This window comes from Chelon labrosus, assembly GCF_963514085.1.
Source record: "Chelon labrosus genome assembly, chromosome: 23".
Taxonomy (NCBI): Eukaryota; Metazoa; Chordata; class Actinopteri; order Mugiliformes; family Mugilidae; genus Chelon; species Chelon labrosus.
Window position 1 is genome coordinate 10,174,853 of NC_140356.1, and position 21,648 is coordinate 10,196,500.

At 43.5% G+C, this 21,648-nt stretch overlaps 1 protein-coding gene across 1 annotated transcript in view; it reads left to right on the top strand.

Annotated features, from left to right (window-relative positions):
* The window catches only part of nrcama (neuronal cell adhesion molecule a), a 52,429-nt gene that overhangs the window by 14,434 nt on the left and 16,347 nt on the right, over positions 1 to 21,648 (top strand). The window contains exons 2-9 of the mRNA XM_084573294.1: positions 5,889 to 5,939; positions 17,376 to 17,519; positions 18,335 to 18,440; positions 18,798 to 19,029; positions 19,102 to 19,246; positions 19,390 to 19,560; positions 20,738 to 20,849; positions 20,968 to 21,152. Of these exons, the coding sequence (XP_084429420.1) occupies positions 17,426 to 17,519; positions 18,335 to 18,440; positions 18,798 to 19,029; positions 19,102 to 19,246; positions 19,390 to 19,560; positions 20,738 to 20,849; positions 20,968 to 21,152 (1,045 nt within the window). The 5' untranslated portion in view covers positions 5,889 to 5,939; positions 17,376 to 17,425. The remainder of the gene's footprint in view (positions 1 to 5,888; positions 5,940 to 17,375; positions 17,520 to 18,334; positions 18,441 to 18,797; positions 19,030 to 19,101; positions 19,247 to 19,389; positions 19,561 to 20,737; positions 20,850 to 20,967; positions 21,153 to 21,648) is intronic.

Sequence of the window (21,648 nt, forward strand, 5' to 3'; positions counted from 1 at the left end):
CTTGAATCAAAACCATGAGCCCTAAGTAATTTCAAGCATAAGCTCATGGACTTGTGTCCTTTAGATTCTTTGATGACCTATTAATGTAGAATGGTCGTACCGTCATGCTGTGAACATTTTTGCTTTGGCTCACAAATGGCTGCGGTGTTGGGATTGATGCTGACATGAAATACCATGTCTGATGTGCTGTCAGCAGCCTGATTCATACCCACATATATGCATGGAAGCCCTGAGGGAGACATTCTTGAAAACGGAAAGCAAGACAAAATGCTGTGCCACGTGCTCCTTGATTCATTTCTAAAAATAGCAAATTCAGTAATGTCATCTCCTGTCGTCGCTGATTTCCAGTCGAGATCTTTCATCTAAGAGGCTTTTCTCACATGATTGCTGCAGGGTGTAACAACCACACAGCTGTCAGGTGCATTTTTCTTAAATGATAAGTGTGCTACCTAGTATGACAAAGCCACAATCAGGCATCGGTTTTCATGATGTGACTTTGCTGAGAAAATCTCATTTACTTTCATCTCACTTGGTTACAGCTACACTGCCAGACTTATGTAGCGAGTGCAATCACCGACACAGAAAGCTTTCGTGTTAGCTTGTCGCTCTCTCGCCACAGTGCTAAGCCTGAGAACAAGTTGTTTTTTTTTTTAACAAGGAGTCCTAATTTAATGAGATCCCATTGTGAAATCCCTCTCCAGTGACGTTACTAATATTAGGAGGCCTCGATCCTCTGTTCTCCTTCTGCCTTTCCCTCTGTTAGGCGGAAGATATGCAGTCAATATTAGACGTCTCCCAGGCATCCTTCAGGTCCTTGCTCTTTACTGTTTGCGCACCCCTGTCAACAAGCCTTTTGTTCCCACTCACTCTCATTTCCACTGTTTCTCATTGCATTCCTCTCATTTTGTTTCCCATTGCCTTCTTTCGCATCTGTCTCAGTCTTTGCCTTTCCATTATATCCCTTCTGTGTTGCTTCCCTAGATAAGATGGTCTCCAGGGTGCCGGCTGCGTTGACATTGCTTTAGCTTGTTTCTGACATGGCGTGCCACTGATGGCCAAGTCCTGCTCTGTTAAGCTCCCCTGTGCTTTTCGGCTCTCTCCGTGGTGATACAAGTTTCTGCCTAGTGTCCTTAGCAATGATGACTAGCATCAGGTCTTTTGTAGAAGATGGTGGAATACTATAGTACATATTTGAAAGTGGGCATCTAGAACATTTTAATTTAAATAAAGACCTACGATGTAACTGTTTGTTCTCTGGAGGGTCGCAGGGCAGCTGTCATTGGGCGAGAGGGAGGGTACGTCCTGGACAGGTCGCCAGTCTAACGCAGAGATACAGACAGTCTCTGGAGGTGGGAGGAAGCCGGAGTACCCGGAGAGAACCCACGCAGGCAAACAGCCTGAAAGATGAATCCAGCAGCTATTATCTCTTTATTACATGGGTATGCGTGATGTATGTATGTTTGCATTAAATGAGATTGTGTACCCTTGGGTGGCATCCCCCTGCACAGACTGCAGAAACTGACATCAAACTCTATGGCAGGCCTCTCCCTCACTGCGACTATTTAATAGAGTCAAGCGTCACATGGTGAGATATTTCATCTGTATTCATGGTGGCCCGTCTTCTTCAGTCATCTTGCAGATCTGTTTCTGCAGTCTCTCCGTTTCTCCTTTTGTTGTTGCAGACCTCCCAGCCATGTTTCTCATCCCCCTTCTCTCTTGGTTTAATACACTCCTTGTCTTGAGGATTTAACTCAAGTCTGATGATTGGATCTAACCCCATGAGAACTCATACCTGGACATTTTTACAATATGCTCCCTTCAGATGAATAAAGCTTAGCAGAGGATCGGCAGCACAGGAATGCTACTGCCTACTGGTCTTTCATCTTGATTTATCATTCTTGCTCTTCAATCTCGGTTTGTATGTGTGGCATCTTGATGACTCCATTGTGCGGCATTGAGTGGGAACCACAGGGATGGGGGAATTGTCCCTCTAACCTCTGGAGGTTAAAAAAAACAAACATTCGCAGGCAGTAAATCTCTCTGATTAAACCGAGCTCTGAGACTGCTCTTTTTGTGCGGGTCTGGACTATGTGTGTTGTCTGTCATCTGAAGGATGCTCACAGACTGATAAAAAACCCCTTGGAATAGTCATGGTAACCAACCCCTCCTGCTCAGAGAGACATTAAAATTACACAGAATGGGTTTGGACTCCAGATGAGACTTTAAATGCCCCTGGTAATCTGGCCAATCTTCAATGCAAGACTGTTTCATAATTTACAAATTTTCTAGTGCTCATCTTTGTCAATACCCTAAAATATTCAAGCTGTGGTTAAAGTGTACAAATGTAGAAAACGTTGCAACAAGTACTGCACAACTTTAGTTTTAATTTTCATATCCCGATCGACCCCAGAAAGTGTTTCAGTCAGCCAAGAACTATCAAAGAGGAAAGTGTCATGGACTAGTTTCACAACCATACCAAAAATTTACCAAAAATGTTTTTGTTCATTTCCATATCAGTGTTTTATTGATGTGATCTGACTTAAAATAAATGCAAAAACAGTTTTAATGTCTCTTTGCCTAAGGCAGCAATGCATCTCGATGACACAATAACACGGTGCACTAAACGCAACCTGGCAACCATCTTAATAAGGCAATTTGTCATTTTCTGTGACTAAAGGAACGTGTAAACAGATGTGCATGGGCACACACATACACACACAAAGCAATAAACATCCAAGGCCTACACCACAACCTAATGCACAGATGGAATGTCTGATACGAAACAAAAAGGCTTCCGGCTCCTATAAGCGAGACATTTGTTGGCATCCAGGTGCATCTGTCCACACAGCTGACATCCTTGTCATTGTGGATATGCTTCTTTTTTTTTTTTTCTGATTTTACCATGACGCTGGGAGGCAGTCGCAAATCCACGCAACCCTTTCTCTTTGCTAATAAAGGGCTGATAGCCAGTGATTGTATAAAGAAACATTTTGCATCAGACTTCTGTGTGTCCCGCTGTTTTTACAGTCTTCATTCTTGCCAGTAAGGGAATATCTTGCACAATGTCCTTGCTGTTAGCAAAAGACCCCTATTTACAGCCAGTTAGCCTAGCTTTCGGTTTGCAAACCAGTTTGAAAGTGCGTCGCCGCCAACTACTCCTACAAACTACCTGCACAGTTAACATTGGTTACATATTGTAGCCCCAGATTCTATGAGTGTAGGCATAATGCATTGCTGGAAATTGGTATCAGGTTATATCAGAGTTGTTTCATGAATACAAGTACATGAGCAGTATCGGGCGGAGTTGGGCGAGGCTCAACCGTAGGTTCACAATTAACAAATGAGAGCCATGGCTGTTTAAATGCAAATTCCCTTAACAATATAGCCAGCAATAGCATCGAGGCTACAAAGGGCAGCAGACCTGTGCATATTTGTGTCTTTTGTGTGTTTCAAATACTACAAAGGAATGAGATAAAGGTAGACACGGGTAAGGAGGTCAGGCAGTCGGGGCATGTGCCAAGTGTGTTTTCCGGGCAGCTGCTGCCTACGCTGATTGCTGAAGTCTCTTAGCCTAAGGGATTACAACAAACACAATAATTTCTCGTCGTGCCTGGGGTCAGTTACTCTATCAAAGTCTGAAAAATCACCCCCTTCTGCCACACACACAGCAAAACATTTAGCTGCATGTCGTTTACCGGCTCCCAGTGGATCCATAAACTCAGGAAGCTAATTGAAACAGGGCATGGATAGTAAATCAAAGTGGTACTGCACTTTGTGACATACAGGCCTTGGGACGTAGAGTTTTGCTAATCAGACATCTTGATCATACTGTAGTTGGTGTAGTGAAGAAACGTAGCGAGAAATTATGCTAGTTAATAGGAATAGAGTGCAGTGACAGTGGGAATCGGCTCTTTGCAGTGATCAGTTTTAGTCATATTAGGTAGAGAAGAATGACCAATGTTTCACTAGATTTGAGTGTTTCACCCTTTAAAAAAAGAGACCAGATGAGATCAGATCACTTCAGTGTTACGAAGGATTCGTAAGCTGAGCATAAAGGCTGCTAACAGCTAACTAAAGAATCGCTTACCACCATCTGTAATGCTTTCCAATTAACGGGTTATATCTTACGGGTAAATGACTCAATTCACCGGGAGAAATAACATCTTGACGTCAAATATGCAAGATGCGCTAACATGCTGCGGTTGTTAGGTAGATAGCTAGCATGCGCACATAAGAAGATCCCCTCTAACTCCCTGCAAGCAAGTGAATAAATATGTTAACCAAAATGTCCTGTGAAAAGAAATGGCATTCTTTGTTGTTGCGTGGTATCCTTGTCTGTATGTCTCTCTTGTTGTCTCCATGGTAACATGTCGGAGCATGAGGTCAGCTCTGCTAGGTTTGCTTTCCTCTCTGCTTACTCTCCGTCTCCTCCTCTCCCTCCATCCCCCCTCTCTTGCGCTCTGATGATGAAGCGCTTTTAGATTTGCCCGTTAATAATGCATGCTTCTGATCCCCACTCACTCTTCATTTTTTCATGTTTGTTCCCTTTCTTTTTTTTCCCTTACTCTATCTCACACACACTCTCTCCCCCATCATCTTTGCAGTGCCTCCCCTTCCACAGTTTTCTGACGCCTCGGTGTATTTCTGTCTCCATTCGTTAACGTCTCAGACTCTGCCCCCCCCCCCCCCCTTCTTTCTTTACCCTTATGTGTCTATGCCCCCTCTTGTCTCACTTCAATTTGTTTCAGTTCAGCTGAGATGAGATCAATGCAGCTCAGTTCAGATCAGTCCACGATATAAAATTCATTCAGTTCAGTCAGTATATTTTATTTTTTTCCAGTTCTAGTTAGCCTGATGAATGTTTCATGTACTTCAGGTGAAATGTGGTAGCAAAGGCTTAGGGTTGAGTCATTGGAGTTCCTCCAATCTCTCTCTCTGTGTCACCCGTGTCATTGCAAGGCCTTCAGTGGAGAGACTCATCTTTTTATATATCACCTGACAAGTTCAGCCTCATCCTCTACTCATTAATGACTACTCACGTAATTCTCCACCGTTCTCCTCTGAGCTAACTACACTTTTAATGGCACCGTGTCTAAACGGGCCAGCGTTTCTTTGTCCATCACATTTGTTTTGCTAATGTGAGATGAATGGAGAGTCTCTGAGGAGATTATGATAATGCATTCGCGGTCACGAAGGGTTGTCTTTTCGCTAGAGGTGGGTGGGTGGGGGGGCACCGTTATTATGTGTGCGTGTGTCGCCGGGTAACCTTTCACTTGTGTGTGTCCCCTGCTGGAGGTGAAGGTAATAAAAAAAAAAAGTATGACGGACACATTTTGGTTATTGATTGAGGGCCTTGTGTTCGGCAAGACGCAGTCATTTACTAGATATTCCCCGGAGAGCTCGGAGGACGTGACAGTGTATTGTACACTGGCCTTATGTGATGAATGAACTGACGTCTGTTAGCTTTGTGGACTGAATAATTCCCTTTATAAATTAAAGGCGCTTTTCATCTTTTTAAAATACAATATTGTCAACAAAGGAATTGAGAACCATGAACAGTTTAAACTATTTTTACAAACAGTGCTCCCTTGCTTTCTGTCTTACCTGATGTTAATGGAAAGATTCAGGTCAAAGTTTGCATGAGTGCAAGCGGTGATAGATTTTGACTAAACATTTCTTTGCCAAATGAATTGTAATGGAAACGTTGGTGCGCCATAATGTCAAAGGGGACAAAGCAGAAGTAGAATATCTTTTATAATGTTACAGTTTTCATTTACAGTGGATACTTGACCTTTTGTAGTAGTTCTATTTCTAAAACCGATGGCAAGAGATTTTCTTATTTGGGCTAAAAACAACCCCATTCAAGAATCTTTTCCTCTTTGTTGCAGGTTTCTACAACCGTCTGAAGACAAGCGTCAGCTGAGATTTAATCCTCACTGGTGAGTTTTAAATTATGTTTTTGGTAACCTCTGATTTCTTGTTTAATATTGATTTGAGGCTGTTATCTCATTGCAATCGTCTCTAGGTATAAACAACACTGTTATGCAATTATATACTGATCAGGTTGCAGTTTACATCTACTGTATGTCCATACTCTCATAATAAACATAGTGAAGACTCTCAAAGAACATAAGTGCTTTTGAAGAACTTTTTAGACAGAAAAATATCAATCCTCCTCTTATCCTGGAAGACATTGTGCCATGTGTTTTGTAAGGTCACCGTGACCTTGACATTTGACCTTGTGCCACCAAATTCCACACACTTCAGATCCACGTTTGTGCCAAATTTGAAGAAATCCTATCAAGGCGTTCCTGCGAATCGCCCTCACAAGAGCAGGTTGGCCTGCGTCCGTACGCGCATACATACATACGGTCAATATGAACACATAGTGCCTCCGGGGCAATGATACCTCTGGTTGCTTGTGTCGAAGCAGAAAAATGGGTCACCGAGGTTCAAAAACTGCTTATACTTTGCTTTTGCTCACTCACAATGCTGCTGCAGCTGGTTATTCTTTGCTCGTGTGTCTTATGTTACGCACTGATGGTACTGAAAGCGTCAGCCAGATTCTCCCTTGAATACTCTTTGTATTCAACTTTGGATTTTTGCTGATGGCATGTCTAGCCCGGTGTACGTGCTTTTATGTTTTGCATCTTCGGTTGTATTTTGCTCAGCATCGCAATCAGGCGGCACTACGTACACAACCCTACACAGTTAGCTGGTAAATAGTCATACATTAGATCCGTTGCTAATGGACCTCGGTGGGTTTAATAATCCCTCCAAATCATGGGCGTACTTCAAATGAGAAAGGTCAGTTAGCATGGATGAAAAGTGCTGAGTGTTAAAACGTGACTCACTGCTGGCAGTGACTGATTTATAGCCTTTGCAGTCTTGGCTGTGGCCTGTTTGTTTCTGCAGTATGTGCAGTCAGCAGAGTGTAAGTCAGCAAATAAAGAACTGTAGCTTTATGCTTGTTGTGTCCTGTGTGCGGCTGTGATTTAAGCATTCCCCACTAATAACCACTAAATAATAATAAAATATTACTGATTTTATATAGAGATATTAATTGCATTCGTGTAGAAACTCTGGACAGTCAGTTGTCAAAACAATATGACCACAGCCTGAAAGGCGAGAGGACAATATGATTACCCAGCATGGGTTTGAACACAAGACTTTATTTGAATATGACTGGAAAAATACGAGCCACATGTCCTGGCATCACCTGCTGCTCACATGCTGCCGAACGCCCTCTGTTGCACACACAAACAGAGAGGTGGGCAGCGCATTGATGCCATTTAACAGGCTCATCGACAAGCAATGAAAGTCCACCAGAAATGATATAGATTACTTCTCCACTCGCAAATACAAATGTTAGGAGAGGTACAGAGATTTCCTTCGCCGTGGGGTTAGGGTTAGCTATACGATACAACAGAATCGCCACTTCAGTGCTGAGCAGCAGCAAATATAAGACTTGTATTAATGAGCGCAGATAACAAGGCTCCGGAATACAGCATGCTGCATCCACCTTTTGGAAAAAGTATAAAACATATTTGTCAGAAGGGAGCAACAGTCTTAGTAAGTAGAGCACGCTCAGTGGTATTACATAACACATCACTACCACGTTTCCACCTTCTATTACTATCGTTGTTACCTGAATAGTCCCATAAGAGCCCTCCACTATATTGCACCGAGCCATAATTTTAACAGTTAAGTCATTATCGCTGCAGTTTATTTGACTGGAAAGATCTCATGGAAAAGTGGTTTGAGTTCAGTTATCGTATGATGATGATGGCTCTCTGCTCCTTCAGCTTCCCCTCTCCTCCAGTCCACCCCTCTCTATGAGTAATCCTGACGAACAGATGGGTGGAGGAGAAAAAAAAAAAAAAGAAGAGGCCGTGCCAGCTTGTTTCACTGCTGCTATAACACCGTCAATCAGTCCCCTCCCCCTCTCAACCCCTGCCCCGTTCCCCATCATGCCCTTTTCATTCCCGTCAACATTTCAGCCTGCTCTGACTCAATCTTTTACCCCCCCAATTCTCCCTCTGTCATTACTTTATGCTGATATCTGCCCTGCCAGCTCTGATTGGTGTTACCAATTGGCCCATCGATCATACCGGGTGTGATTGTTTGTCTGAGCATCCATCTGCACCACAGCTACCAGTCATAAAGGAAATCAAACAGGTTAAACCGCCTTCGCCCCGAAGGACGTACAGAGCCACACACAGCAGCTCATTTAATAGTAAAGTGCAGAGTCACGCATCAAGGCCACGTGCATCTTTCTGCTCATCAATACCTTTTACCTAGCAGTAGCACCGCAGGAATACCAACGAGACTTGGCTCGTTTACAAGCCCAGCTGGATTTATATGTCCACAGTGTGCCACACTGTATTAGAATGAGATCGAGTATTGATTTTAGCTCCTTTTAGCCAACGTTTCAAACTCACATTTTCACAGTTCACACGGGCGCAGGACGCCCCGCAACGGTTTTCTTCAGCTAGCTTCTGACAGTACAGCACATCTTAACCAGCGAGTTAGAAAAACATGTTTCTTTTAAATTGTATTAGAAATGGGTTTCCTTTATTGACTGACCGATTGTGCAGATGAGTTTATGCTGTAATGTTGACTCGATCATTAGAGGTCAATGGCATGGGAGCGGCATTGTGAAACCTGATATCAGTCTGGAGCGGAGTACGCTGGTTAGATAAGGTGTCTGAGGTAAAGAGAGGGAAGTTAATGACTGAAAAATGAGCTATCGAAGGATGAATGCACTGACTGCAAGCATTTCATTCTGATTTTTGTTCAGCTCAAATATGATATTTGCAGCAGTAATTGACATTTATAATCAGAGCATTGATGCAGCGAATAAATCATTAGACTTGAGGATCCCTCAGCCTGTCACACACAAATAAACAAACAACTGACTGAACCCCAGGGCTTGTTGATGTGATGACCTTAGACAGGCGAGTCCGGCACTCACAAACACACGTTTGCACACATGCTCGCACATCTAACGCCTGGCCGAGCCAGCGGCGGAGGACAAACCGGTCCAAAAGCAAAATGGCAAAATGTGTGCAATTGTCCCAAATATCACAGTGTTATCATCGGATGTCAGATGAAGTGAATTTTAACGGCAGCCATCAGTAATGGCTTTTGATGAGTCACACATGGATGAGTCCTTTGTTTTAAAGCTATTATCGTTTTCAGAGCGATTCCGGTTTAATTACATAGCCATGATTTAACAAAACCATATTTTAGAGTAATTTGTCATATGTAACGTTCATGGTCTGTATTTTAAATTCTCGTTCCTTATTTTGTTTTTATTATTACAAATTATAGCGAGCTCTCTCTTTCTTTCTTTTTTTTTTAAAGCATTTATTTGTTGATTTTCATCACAAAAGGAACACTGCAGCTTGTGTTCATAGTCCTTTGTCAGGCAGTGGGAATGATAGCTTCAGAGGTATCCTGCCCTTCCTATTTTCTCACCTTCTGTTACATGAATGTGCCTGGAGCAAAGCTGTTAAGATTTACTCCATACAAGACAGGGCTGCTTCCCTGAATAGGAAAAAGGGGAATGACAGTAAGGTATTCTTTTTTCTTTGGCAGGTTTGGGCCATTCATATTGGGGATTTATGAATGGTTAGAGATGGATGGGAATTTACTGCAGTTAGAAGTGATTATGGGGGATGGGGTCGGCAGATGATCATCTTCATGCAGGAGACATGTACAAAATAACATGATCATCATTAAAGCACAGAATTACAGAGAAAGGCATTACGTTTCTCTTTCACTACTCATTCATGAACATACTCGTTCTCTCCAGATTTGAGTGTCAGTCTAATATGATGTCATTAAATTACAGTTTTCATTCCCAGCCAAAGAGTGTCCAGCCGATGTTAATTCCTCGTTGGGCGGAGGATCACAAAGATGTGTCATTCACTGACCCTTTCAAATACACCCCTGACGGGCTGGATCAGTTAATTTAAGTTGCCCGTGTTCTCCCGCCAGCTACAGCATGAATCACCATTTATATTAAAGGCTGAAAGGCCACAAAGTTTGACTGTATTAAGCTTGAAGAAAGACAGCTCGGACCAGTTGTCACTTGTCACAGCAGCTAGTGTGCGGGGATTACATTAATTTTCACGGTCATCAGTTGTGCCACTGAATTGCATTTGGGAGCCTTCTTCTTCCATCTCAATGACAGATCAAGCGGTAACCCCTCGGGCAAAAAATAAATAAATAAAGCTAATACAGAAGCATCAAATAATACTGTTCTTAGTGACCACTTGAGGCTTTCTTCACTCAACCCACACACACTCCCCGAACACACTACAACCCTTTACCCATTTTTTAATTAGCCAGGAGTTATAGGTGGTTTAGACTTCTGTGGTAAGTTGGCGCAGAAGCTACAGCGACAGCGCACAACGCTACCCAGACCCCAGCACTGACGTGCACCTCCCCAGAATTGTAAATAGGAGTTGTGATTGGTCCACTTGGTAGTAGTGTGTTTCTGTAGTATTTCCGGCTGCTTCTCCATCTCTGCAATTTTCGAATCGATAGTTTTGGATGAATAAAGATGGAACGCATCGAGGAAAGGTTAACTGAGGAAGTTTGGACACACAAACATTTCACCATTGCTGAAAGTGAAACCGGAAGTAGAAACAAAAATGAACATGATTGGCAAAAAAGACACATCGCCAAGTAGCATTTGGGTGGTGTTTTTACAGAGCCAGCCAGACTGACGAGCACACAAGGATAGGCTACATGCGTAGGTTACGGCATGTCCCGCAGTACTTTAAATGAGCCTTTAGGTAGAGTTAGGTGTTGGCAAGTTGAATAAACGCTCTTCAGGAAACTTATAGGTGACTAATAGGCAAAGGACAAAGTTGGAAATGCATTTTCAAATGAGTACTGCATGCGACTGGAAACCAGGTCAAGGCGTACATGTAAATAATTTCCATCATCATAACAGTAGATGCTGGTGACATGTCTTTTATTGCCGGAGGTGTCAACTTGTGCCCTTGAACACCCCTGCCATTTCAGCATTATGCCAGCGGTAAACAACGAGAAAGGACAATAGGTCCCGTGGGTCAGTGTCAGGGCTGCAGATGGGGGGCAGGCATGGCCTGGCGCATGCTGACCATCAGCACTTCACAAAGCCCCAGAGAAAAGCAGGCACCGGGGGATTCAGCGGATGATGCTAGAATAACTGACCCTAAAAGGGATAGCCCTCTGTGTGTGTGTGTGTGTGTGTGCGCAGGGATAGTTTGTTTGGAGTAGGTGGCGGTTTGTGATCCGGTTTGGGGACTACTGGAGACAAAGGTCCTGCCAGATCTTACTTTTCATTGTAGTGAAGTGGATTTAGTGTAGTGAAAGCTCCTCTTGCGTTAACTTTCAGTGTATCAGACTGCTCCTCTGATGGAGTCAGCAGTTACATCATGACGCTCTGTTGGTTCCAGTTATGGAAAATGAGTAAAGCCTGCTGGTGTGCTCTTGAATTGCTTACAGGTCAAAAATAAAAGAATATAACGCTGTAGTTTTGGTTGGCTGCTGGTTTAAAGGAATGTTGGTCCTCTTCCCTGTGTAAACCATATCTGTAATACAAGCAGGCCATTACCTCACCCAAGTCTTTCTTATAGCCAACTCCACACCTCACCTGTGCATTTCCCAGTATCTGATATTTGTTTGACAGGATACTCAGCTTGTATATCACCCTGCATAGCTTCACTTTTGCTTGAATGCTTTATTTCCATCGCTCATATGAACTCTCTCTTTTCCTTCCAATCTAACAAAGGTGCAACCCTAGCCGCCTATTGTGCCTAAGTAAATGATACTTAACCCTGTAAAAAGATATGAAACGGGAAGAAATGGCCCATCTATTGAGGCAGATTAGCGAGGCAGTGCTACCTGTTGTTTTCCTCCCACATCTCCACAAAGTCTAGTCAAAGCTTTGTCCCAAAGAATGGACACTTTCTCACCTCACAAGGAGCTTTGCTTGTAGTAGATTTTGTAGTAGTAGGGTTTGGCAAGGACAGAGAAAGAAAGACGGAGATAAGGGGAACAAGACAGAGCAGACGGTAAAGCTATCAAATTGACAGATACAAGGATTGAGAGTTTTTCTGCTCAGGGTCAGACCTTCTTCAGATGTTTACACAGAGGACTTGTAGGTTAGCATGTCTGCTGCTCATGGTCTGTCTAACGCACGTCTGTCTGGTATCCATCTGCAGGGCTTTCATTTGGGGGATGTGAGTCACTCTCTACAGATGCTGGAAGACACATTTTATTGAGTTTGAATGTCTTACAGCTAAGTTCGCTTGTGAACATGATTGAATTAAACATATAGAATGCTACATTTATTAGCTAAAGTGTATGATATCTAACTTGGGTGTTGGTGGAGACCAAAAGCTGAGCTACACGGAGGACTATTAAGTTAGGTTAACAGGTTTCTTTATGCTGTTGCCAAGTGCTCATAGAAGTATATCAGTAAAGGGATTACGCTTCATACACAAGTGAAGATTTCCCGATAGGCACCTGTACCTACTTTCAACCACAATTAAAGGATTAGTTGTGTAAGTACTACGAGCCAGTGAGGATGAGTTCCTACCTCGGACATAGTTTGCACAAGGCAGTTGTTTTGCACCGTGTTTTCTTTTCCACTTTATTTTTAGAAGCCCAATAACTGGAATTTAGTTACAGTTTAGTTTTTGTTATAGTTTCATTGGTGCTTGGAAAGACGAGACGAGCCTTTCTCCTCTGGAAACTTACAGCGGAATAACGAAATGCAAAGTGTGCCTTTCTCCGGTAGCAGTGATATGGGAGCTGCAATTCATTTCCATGTATTTGTGGGAACTCTCATGGCTCAGAGCTCCCAGTCTACTGACCTGGTTACTGGAGAAATTGTAACAGAGCCACGGCAGTTCAGCATAATGTGGTCAGTGTGTTTTCTGATGCGTTTCCCTGCTGGCTCCCCAAAAGAAGTGAAATCTTAGCCTGCCCTGATGTCACGTTTAAGTTCACGACAGACTGCAAACAGGTCATTGTTCTATCGGTTATGAACAAACAGCAGTCTGCCCATGTATGTGGAGCTACGGATGAGAGAGCAAACCCTCCGGTCCAGTCCAGATGAAAGCAGTCTGACTCAGTCTCAGAAATATCTCCGTCACTATGATTTGATGTGACCGCAGATGACTGTGTTTTCCATCCCTCCCTCCGATTCTCTCCCTGCTCCGCTTCTCCCTCGTCCCTCATCTGTCCAGTCATCCAGGCTGTCATCTCTCAGTGTGTCTCTCTGTGTGACTGAAGGCCGTGTAGTGACCGACTTAGCACGTTGCTTCGGGGTTTGCAAACTGAGAGGCAGAAAGACTGTTGGGTTTGTATCAGCTGGTTTCACATCTTTGTTGTTGAGGATGGCTGGCTCTGCTTCTGATGGATGCTTTTGTCCAGGGTCATTTCAGTGAGAGCAAAGGGAAGTTAAATGTCTTCGGCAAAGAGATCGAATCAACATGAATGGCGAAACTGAAGTGTTTGAGTATGCAGGGACTGATGAAATTCATTGGGCGACAGTAAACAGGTTCAAAAATTAACTATTGCCAGAAGCCAGTTAGCTTAGCACAAAGACATATCAACATAGGAGCGCTATCAATCGTGTCAACTTTGCAAGAAGGCAAATAAACATTTCTCCAAATTGTTTTAAACTACAATAAGACTGGAAGCGGTGTTTTAACTTTCAAATGTAAAGAACTGCTTTTCACATCAGCTCAGTACGTGAGTGTGCAAAGCAAAATAGGGAAAGGATCCAGGTTGCTGAAGGTCAGCGCATGGTGTACATATAAATGGGCACACCAGTGGATTAATTCAGTGGCGTACGTGGTGTGCAGCCTCACCCGTGAGTTACATTTTATCCGTGCTTATATAATACTGCAGTGTTGAGGCTTCCGTATGGGTTTGTGGAATATTGACTCATCCCTTAATGGAGACTCCTTGTATACTGTTGCAACCTCACATGCAAAACGGACTAGTGGTATAACATAAGCTGAACAAGTTTCCTGTAAACTTTGCAGAAATATGAGTGTCAGCTGTTGAAAAGGCCCAGAACATGCCGTGACACTGGTATGAAGGGATGGCAGAACACAAAATGACAGTGAAGTAGAGGAAGGACGACAAACAGAGGAAAGGACTGAGTGGTCAAGAAGGAAAGGCAGTGCTTGGGGGCGACTTTTTGACCTCCGGGCTTTGACCCCTGAGTCAGTAAAAATAGGAAAGAGACGGATGAGTGCTGACCTGCCCACTAGCGTAAGTCATCCCACTCATCCTCCTCTGAGTGTTATCATCACCATTGTTTTTTGTTTGCAGCCTCGGAGCAAATGAGCAATGAGAAAGGATTTTTGCCGATTTAGCTTCGGGATGAATGAAGGACTTGTGTTTAATTGCGCTTTTGCTAATCGAGCCTTTTATTGGATAATGTTGCCGTCTTCCACCGCACGGCACGGTACAGGCTGGCGGCATAGCTTTTAACTGCAACATCCAGGTATTAAAGTCTATTTGGCATCTTCACTGAAGGTTAAAAGTTCAGTTTTATTGTGCATTATCATGCAAATTACATGCAGTGATGTATTTCAAACATGAATGTCTAAGCAATGGGCCAGTTATCTCCTGGTGACATTCTAGCTGTGAAATATGGAGATGCTGACATTTGCGCATAGTAGCTAATTTGTGTCTTTTTGTGCCTGTGCTTAGGGATTCATCTGTGCTGCCTGCTGATTTTTTATTTTTTTTTATTATTTTTACCCTTTGGGCAGTCTTCTCTCTGTAGATGTGGCCTGAGGTTCAGTGCAGCTCAATAGGGCCACTGTCACTGCGGGGGGAGACCACGTCTTCTCGAGAGGCATGGAGCATTATTGCCATTAATCTGAACATGGGCTTTTACATTTGCATGATCATATTGCCTCTTTCACAATGAGATTAAAAGATTTAGCATGCACAGGCTGCTTCCAGTGCACACAGTTGTGTGGCTATCTTTCTCAGTGTTGTCCTCCCCCTTGATTAACCAGTGAGAGTAATATCTAATAGGACGTGTCGGCGTAATTAGCTTTGTCCTGGGGTTGTGTTAACTCACACTTTGCTTAGCTCAGCCGGATAATATGTGACACACTACTTTCTGAGTTTGCATTCATTACCATACTCTCCCTATGTCATCAGACATGCTACACCTCCTGCAGAGTGGAGATTTTAGCAGTGCCTAAACAGGAGTGTCATTGCCATGGGGTGGGGGTGCCTGGTCTGGTCTGGTCTGGTCTGGTCTAGGTGGGTGCTACATGTCTAAGTAATATCCACACAAATGCCAGGTCCAAAAGTTTCCCAGTAGAACACTGTATTGTCACAAGATGGTCGATGTTATTTACTTCTCCTGTCAGTGGTTTTAGTTATGCCCGTTCGGTGTATAGTCTAGAATGAGTGTCCAGTTCAGTTATCTGGTGTTACAGTGAAAATAATGTGTCTTCTTAATGGTTTTGTGTTACTAAACAGAAAAGGGATATTGGAAATATAAGAAATGCTTGTTTGCCTCAGCCAGCTACAGGGGCATGTCACCATGTGTGAATGATTGACAGTAGCTGGCATAATGTCAGAGTGCTGGTGTTGAACTGTTTGGACAAAGTAAAGGAACTTGTACCAAACGGACATCTGCAGGTATGTCTCCATGCCGTTTGATGTGCTTCACCAGAGTTGTCAACTGATCCTTAAATTAAATTTTTTTTTGTTTTGGCTTGTGTGTGACCTCAGTATACTCTGGGGCACGGTCACACAGGCTTCTGAGACGGAAACAAAAGTATTTTTTTAACTGTTATCGAGAGCAGGTAATTGCTGCCAAGGTATTCTTGTGATCCCACGGGTGATTAATGTTTGCGGTAAATGGTGACGTCATTGCCTGGGGTGAAACCAGCATTCACATCCAGTACTTCCACAAATGGTGCCATGTTTGAAGTTCTGTTTTGGCAAAGCTTGGCACAATTCGCTACTCTTCGTTTCTTATTGAAGCTGGATGCCACAATTTCTGCTGTTACTAAAAAAAACTGGGCACAGTTTGTGGAAATACTAGATTTAAATCCTGTTTTCACCCGGGGCAAAGATATTATCCTCAGGGGCAGACAGTAGACTTGTGCCCAATCTTGAAAATACTCAGGAAAATGCTAAGTGACAGCTGAAATAACTTAACGGTTTAGCTACTGCCTGGCTCAGTGTGACCACCTATGAACTTTCCTATAAAAGAACACAGACATCAAATGTTCTGAGTCTTTTCTTAAACAAAAAAAACTGCATAATTGTTAACAGTATGATCATTTCATGCTTCAAATTTTAGCCTTGGTCAAAACATGAAGACTTTCCAGTTCCATTATTTTCTTTAACATTAAAGTGTATTAACAGTATCTCAATGCCAGGGGGGTCGTAATATATTATAAATATGCTAATAAATACTAATATATACAGACAAAGTTTATGGACAATGGTGACAGAGGACATAAAAAGGGAAAACAAACACACATAATTTCCCTGCTCCCCATGGCGTAGTTTACAAGATGTCATTAAAGCCAACATGAATTTGTGTGTCGGTGACGGCCGCGCGCATCAATCTCCATCCCTTTGTGATAAACTGCGCAGCAGAAGCTGGCGCTCCTGGGCCTGCACTCATGTGTAACGTGATCCACATGACACACCGACAAGGACGGTTCGGCTGACGTGACGCTTTTGCGCGCGCGTTCGCCAGTCCGTGGGCGGCGGTATCTGCGGCGGAGTTGTGATTGTTCCAGCCGGGCGCACTCACATGCATTATGTTTACAGGCGAGCTCGTGGCACGTTTGAATAGTGCATGGCCAAGATTGTGATGTAAACACAGCTTACACCATAAAAAACCCTGAAATATATCGGATTTAGTCAGATGCCACCCTTAATAGGAGAAGCGTGGCGCTTCGAGAGGGTAAATAAAAGAGGAGATGACATACGCGGGGAAAAATGCCGAAGCTGTTTAAGTTACAAGGACGGAAATCAAGTTTGTTTTGACTTCTCGTTGTGCCAAAGTCTGCAAGTTGGCAGAATGATGGGCTGTGCAACAGACTAGTCCCTTGCAGTGCTTGGCATTAGATACCCCACTACGGACACTGAGCCATGAAAATGTCAGTAAACTTCACAGTAAAATGCAGCAAAGTAAACTTTCCAATGTAGTTTAGACCAAATATTTACATCTGCTTGGCTATAGTTCCTTTTTATAGCCTAATCCTATATACACATTACAGTCACACATGTTATACCTTTGTAACTGTGTTTATGCATGTCTTAAAGTGCGTTGTGGTCCTGAAATATATATTCTATTTTTATTTTTACTGTAGTGTTGATCTGGACTTCTTCATCGCTTACTGCAGCTGGGACACACCCGAACATGGACGGGAATAGGAAGTGGGTGCCAGGCTTCGGAGCTGTGCTACTCATCCTCCTGAGTCACATGACGTCAGCGCTCGAAGTGCCTCTTGATCGTAAGTGTTGTCCTCATCAATATTGCACTTGCTGTGAATATAGGACGGGGTGGTTCACTTCGGTAAACAGAGGGCTACTTTTATACAGTGGGGCAATATGAATGAACAAAAAGGGCTGCGGCTTAATGCAGCCTCCAACTGTAAAGGGCAGGATTCTTTAATTTCAGCTCTGCATGTTTCAGCATGGGATTGTGGTTTTCAGTTATAAAACGTGATTACATTTTGAGGGTACTCCGTCAAACTTTACGTCTTCAACTACTTTTCTTGCATTTTGAACTCCCCAGAAAAGTGGGGAAAGCTGCTCAAAAAATGCTTAAAAGTACCTGAATGTGCAACTTATTAGACTTATACCTGTAATTTACGCCTTGCAAAGACTAACCCCTTTCCTCAATATTCTGTTACTGCGGTACGGCATGTCACGCTGGACAAAAAAAGCTAAAGTACTGGAAGGATGTAAGTTGGACCACACTGCCGTGACCTCTAGCGTGGAGTTTTTGCCTTTGTGTTGTGCATGCAGACGTTTCGACACTGTAACTGAATAATACGACATGCTTGGTTTGAAGTGGTGCTTAGTTTAGGTCAGTTCACGGAATGGGAGTACGTCTGTCTGTTAGATCAGAGCTGCGATAGCTGTTGCGTCTTTGTTTGCATTGAGTGTCCCAGCTCCTCGTGACTTGTTTGTCAAGTTTGGCCGAGTGTGAATGCTTGCCGCATGCCGCTTGCACATCCCCTGCTTGAATGCATACAGCCATTGCGCAGCGTAGCATGTTTACATAGTCGCTGTCTAAACCACGCTTCTCTTCCCGTTCCTCCAGTGCCCCAACCCCCCACTATAACAGTGCAGTCCCCGAAGGTTTACATCTTTGATCCGCGGGAGAACATCGTCATCCACTGCGAGGCCAAGGGGAAGCCTCAACCCAGGTGAGAGAAGCCCCCTTCAACGCTTAATGAGCGATTTACATTCAGCGTTACGGGTTCCCTCTGTGAAAATGTCGCTCAGTTTCTGAGGGCAACTTAACCTGGAGCAGAGTGGAAATATAAATCGCCATAGCAACTGATGTCTTGGAGACCAGGCGCTTGAGAAACACACCTGGAAGAGTGAAGCAGATGCAGCTTAGATTTGCCACCAAAGGATTTCGAATCAGCCAAACTCCTTGCTATGAAATAGGTTGATAAAATCAGTCTGCATGATGAATGAAGTTTGGAATTTTTGTGTTTTTCCTTCTTGCTTCTAGCCTTCAAAATAAAAGCGATATTGATTGTTTTTGTGGATCCTAGGTTTTCATGGACGAGAAATGGGAGCCACTTTGACGTAGAGAATGACCCCAAAGTCCTAATGAAACCTGGCGCGGGAACTCTGGTCATTGACATCAGTGGCGAAAAGGCTGAGGCCTACGAGGGAACGTACCAGTGCACAGCTCACAACGAGCATGGCACCGCTGTGTCTAATAACATTGTCATCAGGCAGTCCAGTAAGAACCTTATTATATACAATTACATTAAGGTTTTTGTACACTAAAATACATACATACTTTGAGCTCAAATATGAATCAGTATCATCCATGCTCTGGGAAGCCTTCAGTGCATCTGTTTGCGACTCGCAGGGTCCCCCTTATGGTCGAAGGAGAGAAATGAGGCTATCACGGTGCAGATGGGGGTCTCCCTTGTGCTGCAGTGCCGGCCACCTGCCGGGCTGCCCCCTCCCGTCATCTTCTGGATGGATAACAGTGAGTCATTTGCATGCATGCGTGCCTGCACAAGGGCATAAGGGTGATGTTCAAGACAAAAAAAGTCCGTGTTCACAAAATGCATTTTCAAGGAGACAAATTCACACAGCCTACGGACTCTATTCACTCTCTCTGTTCTTCAGGCTTTCAGAAGCTGCCGCTGGATGAGCGAGTGTCCCAGGCCTTGAACGGAGACCTGTACTTTTCCAACGTTCTCCCGGAAGACTCCAGGAGTGACTACATCTGCTATGCTCGCTTCCCCTATACACAGACCATCCAGCAGAAACAACCCATTTCAGTCACTGTCATAGAGAGTAAGTCAACTCGCTGAACAGGCAAAGATTTAAGCCGCAAACGGGTCGTTATGTCTCCAGTTCGCATTGAACAGTTCTACCTTTCCGGAGCTTTATAGACAATTTCTAGCAATATTTCACAATGGCCATACCTCAGTGTCACACTAATATAATCCTAATGTAAGTTCAAAATGGTACATTTGGTGCAATTTTTCACAAATTAAAATGCATTTTTGCAAGCCAGCAGATGGGGAAAAGGTCATTTTAAAATAAAGCATTGCTTTTTTTCTTTTTTTTTTTTTCTTTTTTTTTCTTTCCTAGTCTTGCATGCTTATGCTTTTCTGTTATATTACAGTGAAAACAGTGAATGAGACTCTGGCTGCTTTATACAATCTCACTGATTTCTATAGCGGTGAGTGCTGCTGGTTTATTTCCGTTCAGTGTGAACCCAGCCCTTGCCCAACCACGTCACAATCATCTTTAACTCGTGCCTCGGTCCCTTCCTCTGTGATTACATTAACACAACTCCTCCCCAGGTCTCTCCTATGCCACCCTAATGCAGATTAACGGCCAAATAATAGACAGTGACGGACAATCCTATGCTGCTGGTCGATATGAATACACCAATTTATTCCATAACAACAAAATGCAGTCCCCGCGACCCTTAACAGGACTAAGCGGGTATAGAAGATGAATGAATGAAAAAAACGCAGTGTCCATCAGCTAACTGAATTAAAAATTACACATTTTAAAACAACACATCATACTGAAGTGCAGCAGGAACATTTATTTTCTGGCCTTTTGAGCAAAGTACTAAATGAAGTCTAGATGCTTCAATGAGGAACTTCTGAAGGATGTGCATTTGTGTGTGTGTGTAGTTAGGGGGGTTTGTTTTCTCCACCTAACCCCTATGTTGCCATAGCAACAAACAGATGGCTCTCTCCGTCTCGGATTCCTCATGCTCATATTTTCTCAGATACTGTTCATAATGAGGCAAAAAACAGACATATTTATTTTACATTACATTCATTGTGCCGCGTCATCACTCGCTCATTTTCTATCCCCCTCTATCCACTTTGACGGTGTGTATTTCACAGTGCTGCGCCTTTGCCCTCCACAAGAATGCATCCTAAACTGCTCCTTTGTAAAAGTGTTTTGTCCTCGTGCTGATTCGCTCTTGTGCCTCCCCCACGTACAGAAAGTCCAGAGGGGGAGCGTCGACCTGGTTTTATGACACCTCTTGGCGCCACCAGCACCAAGATGGTTCTGAGGGGGGACACTCTGGAGCTAGAATGCATCGCTGAGGGCTTGTAAGTCGGCACATACCTCAGCTAGTCTAATAATTAATCTCATTCTAAGGGTTATCAAATGTAAGAGTTGCAAGAACAAGAGAAAAATGTTTTGTATTTGATACGGTTTCAACAATAGGCCCACTCCAGATATCGCCTGGCAGAAGGATGGGGGCGAGTTGCCGAGCAGCAGGACGTCCATCCACAGCTTCCAGAAAACGCTCAAGATTTCCGACGTGAACGAAGCTGACGCCGGCGACTACCGCTGTACGGCCACGAACAGCCTGGGCAGTGCACACCACATCATCAAGGTCACTGTCAAAGGTATATAGATCGGCTCGGGTACAGTATTCAAATATTTTATTCTTCTGAACCAACCACGACAATGATTAAGCTTTCACTTAACAGTATTTCTTCAGTAGCTCTAAGCGACAGGTGCATAGGATCATACGTTTTATCCTCAAAATGCTATTTTCCGTACAACCTTCTGAAAAGGTTTTCCCACAGAACCTGGCATAGGTTCCTGCATGATGATGTTGCCATATATAAATGCCCATGCATGCAAAGTTAGTGCCTCTTTGTGACTGAGCCAAGCGTTCTTTGAGAATTATGTGTCACCAATCTTTCAAATGAGAAATCTCTCCTTACCAGAAGAGGGTGAAGGCACCAGCACTCTAATCTACGTCACTTGCACCTTTTTGCTAATGACTGTGCAGGCATTTCCAGAAAGTAGATGGACTCGCCCTTTAATCATTTACCAAAACAGCTGCCAATTATTTTCTAATTGTTTCATCTCTGAACTGGTCTTAAGTCTGGACTT